The sequence below is a fragment of the Sinocyclocheilus rhinocerous genome, unplaced genomic scaffold, assembly GCF_001515625.1.
Source record: "Sinocyclocheilus rhinocerous isolate Xijiao unplaced genomic scaffold, SAMN03320098_v1.1 scaffold958, whole genome shotgun sequence".
NCBI classification, from domain to species: Eukaryota; Metazoa; Chordata; class Actinopteri; order Cypriniformes; family Cyprinidae; genus Sinocyclocheilus; species Sinocyclocheilus rhinocerous.
The window spans coordinates 338,498-342,996 of record NW_015650342.1 but is presented as its reverse complement, the minus strand read 5'-3'; the positions used below and the strand labels follow the sequence as shown (position 1 = coordinate 342,996).

The 4,499-nt window shown below is 39.6% G+C and overlaps 1 protein-coding gene across 3 annotated transcripts in view; it reads left to right on the top strand.

Moving 5' to 3' along the window:
- Nucleotides 1-3,999, top strand: part of LOC107711791 (mRNA-decapping enzyme 1A-like) — a 9,600-nt gene extending 5,601 nt beyond the window's left edge. For 2 of the 3 annotated variants that reach the window (XM_016516840.1, XM_016516839.1), the window contains exons 6-8: nucleotides 2,969-3,022; nucleotides 3,111-3,296; nucleotides 3,396-3,999. In XM_016516840.1, the coding sequence (XP_016372326.1) occupies nucleotides 2,969-3,022; nucleotides 3,111-3,296; nucleotides 3,396-3,476 (321 nt within the window). In that variant the 3' untranslated portion in view covers nucleotides 3,477-3,999. The remainder of the gene's footprint in view (nucleotides 1-2,968; nucleotides 3,023-3,110; nucleotides 3,297-3,395) is intronic. The other variant, XM_016516841.1, reaches the window with a different exon arrangement.
- Nucleotides 4,000-4,499: the final 500 nt, after the last annotated feature.

Below are 4,499 nucleotides of genomic sequence, written 5' to 3'. Positions count from 1 at the left end.
GTGAAACAGCTGTGTCGTCATCAGCGCTCCTGCAGTCGCTCTGAAAAAGCTGCGCCAGCTGAGTCAGCCAGCTGCTCTCGAAACGCTATCGCGGTACTTTGATGCCACACGTGACAGTGACGTGGCGTCGGCGCCGGTTCAAGTCGGACTAAATTTCTAACCGACATTCACTGCTTCAAGTCAGCCGCCGATCGGTTTGCGCGGCGCCGCATGAAGTCGAACGCACCTATTGTCTGTTTAGCCCTGCCCACCGATTCTACATCAATGTATGTTTAGCCCCGCCCACTGATTTGCGCATGTAGTGTTTACAAGAGAGGCGAATGTGCACGTCTACGCAGAAACTAAACGATAAAGATGCTCTGAAGACAAGAAGACACTGTGCAGTGCCAAGCTGTGGAAAAATTTTTTCCGTGTTTGTGTTGCCTTCCTTCTGATCCCAACATTAGGAAAGAGTGAATGAACTTTATTTTTAAATGAAGATCCAAACCGCGTCAATAAGAACTCGGTCCTTTGTTCACTTCATTTTACTGCGGATTCGTTTACAAACAAGGCACAATTCAACACAGGATTTTCAGAAAGATTGAAACTAAAAGACGACGCTTTGCTGACTATATTAGATCCGGCAGACCGTTTGATATGTTCTGAGTTATTTGTGTTTTTAATCTAAATCACAGCAGCGTCCATCTGTGAGGAATGTCGCTGTCAAACATACACAATTGTTAGCCAATCACAGCAGTGGGCGTTTACTTCAGAATCTACAATCCTCCACGCCTATTCAAACAGAGCGTTCTGATGAGGGGGGTCAGAACAGGACAGAAAATAGCCTATTACCTCTAAATTATGATGTTTTTTGGTGTAAAAATCTTGATAACATTATAAGTGCACCTCAGATAACAGTACAAAATTAAAAAACAAACTCAGTTCATGACCCCTTTAAAAAAGTTCCGTTCGTAAAAATGCTACATAGATGTTTTTTTTTATTATTTTAAAACATGTTTATTGGCAGTGCATGCTTATCTAGAAAAATAATGTAGTCCCTGTCTTAATTTACTGGTAAAATCAGACTTGGCATTATCAGGACTAACAAATTGCAGTTTCCCTATTGCGTTATCATACATCTTAATTTTATACTTTACACCTGGTTACGGTTAGAACGTGTTGTGTGGACGAACGGGTTAGGAGCGTTTTGTGTGGTTAGCGCTAAATACAGGTGGAAACAAGGTCTAAACTATTTTGTGATTGCATAGCCTACCTGCTTTGTTTACTGAAGCCATTAATCAATCAATTTTAAAGTTATTCAAACCAAGTTTTTTTTTTTTATTCATTAAAAAGAACCAATTAATTAAAACAATTCATTTGTGAATCAGACTACGCTGGCCATGTTCTAAATTTTTGCGAGCAGCCTGCAGTTTTGGGCTAAAGTTACTTTTTTGGAGTAGTATTACGTTACTCCATAAAATATAGCTAATTATGTTATTTACATTTTATGGAAAGTAATGTGCTGCATTACTGTTGCGTTACATTTTCAAACCTCAGCTGGCTGTGGCTCTTTCTTTCAGACAAATATAGCGTTATACTGGGGTTGCTTTATGTAATTTAGTTTTTTTTAATCAAGTTATTTTTTGTAAGTGTAAAGGCCCATTCACTGCAAACAAAGTAAAAAGGCAAGACCGAGCATGTTTGTATGATTTAGATTTGTTTGTTTATTTGTTTCACAAAAAGGGACAGTGTACATTAATCAACATTTATGAATGTAAATGTACCCAAATTAACACGAAGGCTAGTTTTCATTGGTAGTCCTTTTACCAGGTGTTATTAGGTGTAAAAACTAGAGAAAAGTGGTTCAAGTATTCATTTTGACATACGTTAATGGAAAACAAAGAGAACATGTACCATTTAAAGGGGTCATATGATGCTTTTTTAAAGATCATTATTTTGTGTATTTGGTGTAACAGAATATGTTGACATGCTTTAATGTTCAAAAAACACATTATTTTTCAAATACTGTACATTATTGTAGGTCCTCTATGCCCCGCCTCTCTCAAACGCTTCGTTTTCTACAAAGTCCCTCCTTCCGACAAATGCAGTCTGCTCTGATTGGCCAGCTGAACCAGTGCATTGTGATTGGCCGAACACAGCAAGCACTCGTCGGAAATGTAACGCCCCTTACCATAATCACGAGCTTCATCTTTCAAAATAAATGTAAAGACAGAGCAATGTCTTTACTCTGGGGAACAGAGTCGCGTGACAGACACAGTGATGAAGCTCTTATGTATTTGCAGTACACAAGCCGCGATTACGAAAGCTGACTCCACTGTGATGTGATCCTGTCTCTCTCTCTCTCTCTCTCACACACACACACACGATGCGCAAAACTCCGCATTTGAACAGTCAATAGCAAATACTTAAACTAATAACAAAACAGTAGCTGATTCAGAAGCGCCAGATTGTCATAGCAAAGTCAGAATGACCTCCTCTCCTAGGTTCACGAAACGGTCATCCATAAAATGCATTGCTGTTCTGTTGTAAGTAATCTTAAAGATTCCTAAATGCATCTACTTTCGGAAGGCCAAATAAAGTGCTTTTGCTTTCGCCTAGAAACACACAGCATCTCCCTGACATGGCTGCTTCAACACTAACTGCGGTTACTGAAACCACGCCTTCTTTCTTTGCGTGAACATTTGGGCGGCAAATTACACAAATATTTCCACATAGTGAGGTAGATATGTGGGGGCGTGTTAGAACAAGCCGTTTTAGGGGGGCGTGGCAGAGTCTTAACTTTGATAAAGAATATCTCTTTGGTTTTGAGACTTTAGTCTTTGCAACTTCAGGGATCTTATCTATGCACAATCAGCTTGTAACACTCGAAAGAGAAAGGAAAACTTGAAATCGCATCATATGACCCCTTTAAAATAAAGCTTAGAAGTGTATCTTGTTTTTGCATAAGATCTCTCCCTCTCTTTGACAGAGTAAAGAGGCGAATGCGTTTACACAGTCCTCGACTCTGGTCAAACCCATTCCAGTAGGTGCACTTTTAAGAAGCATGGTCAGGTTTGATGTATTGTTTGGTGTCAGTAACATTATGATTGATGTCTCTCTATCATGTGAAGGCGGGGCCAGCTGTCCAGGGGGAGGAGTCTTCACTGCTGCTGTCTCCTAGTGTGTTCCAGCATTCAATGACCAAGACAGCCGAGCCACTGAAGAACCCCGCCTCCCCGACGTCTCCCACAGCAGACCTGCCCTCTTCCCTGTACAGTCGCACCCAGCTTAAAGATACGCTCATACATCTCATAAAGGTACAGACTGACACATGCACGCTCACAAACCAACAGTGAAGAAAGACTCGTCCATCAAATCACTTTGGTCTTCAATTGTCTGCCTATATTTGTTTGCAGAATGACGCCCATTTCCTCAGTGCAATCCATGAGGCCTACATACAGAGCCTCTCTAAAGGCCTCAACAACATCAAGTTATAGCCACAAACTGAGAAAACAAAACGTGCCAGCTGGAGCCGTCTCAGATTCAGCGTGAAGCTTGACTACATCCACTACATTGACTACTGATCGACTCACCCGGTGGCTCTTATGCTGCCCTGACGAACAGCAGTTTCCCAGGCTGCTGTGTGCTCTCTCGCTGAGCTTTCCCACTTCAATCCTAATTTATGTCCATCTGCCAATCTCATTTTTTTTTAGTCATTTTCTTTCTATGACTCCCAGCACAATTATGTGCAGTTATGTTAAGGGACTTGTGCAATACGAAGCATTGCCTCTTTGGAGAATTGCTTTTCATTTATGATCCTGCCTTAGACATGGATATGATACAGTATCCCAGTCTCAGTAGTGTTTTACTGTTAAATCAGTATTGTGTTGTGCAGCATTGGGATTCTTTGAGTTCCCGGCATATATGGATTTTGAGTAGGATGTGCACTTATTTCCTCTTTTCTTACAAACTTGGTTGTTTAATTTGGCCAGAAAATGAATAAAGGTTAGTGGAGTTAAACTTTTTTTTTTTCTCTTGATACCACAGTTGAATTATTGTGTGCAGGTAGTAGACTCTATAAACATCATCGTATAGTTATGGTGCCATGTATTGCTTTTTAAAATGGCAGACAGATTGAAATATGAAATAGTTTATTTAAAGTGAGATGCATCAAATCAACATTTCAGTGTTCCTGAACTAAAGTGTCTTGCGTATCAGCTACTTTAAGACATAATTCTGCTGTTCTGATGTTCTCTGTATCAACAGCAGGAGAACTGTAGTCTGTGTAGACAACCAGAACATTTAACATAAGCCACAATAGGTGCATTTAATATATCATTAAAAGTAGAATAATTTTTTTTCTGCTTGCACTACTAACTAGTTCATGGTTTGTTTGTTTGTTTTGACAGGAATTTTGTTTTTTAAATTATGTTATGTTTATGTACTTACTGCTTGTTTACACTTAAAAAAAAAAAGTCTGTCTTGAAAGGGAATTCCTTTACAGGGTTTTTTTTTTTGTT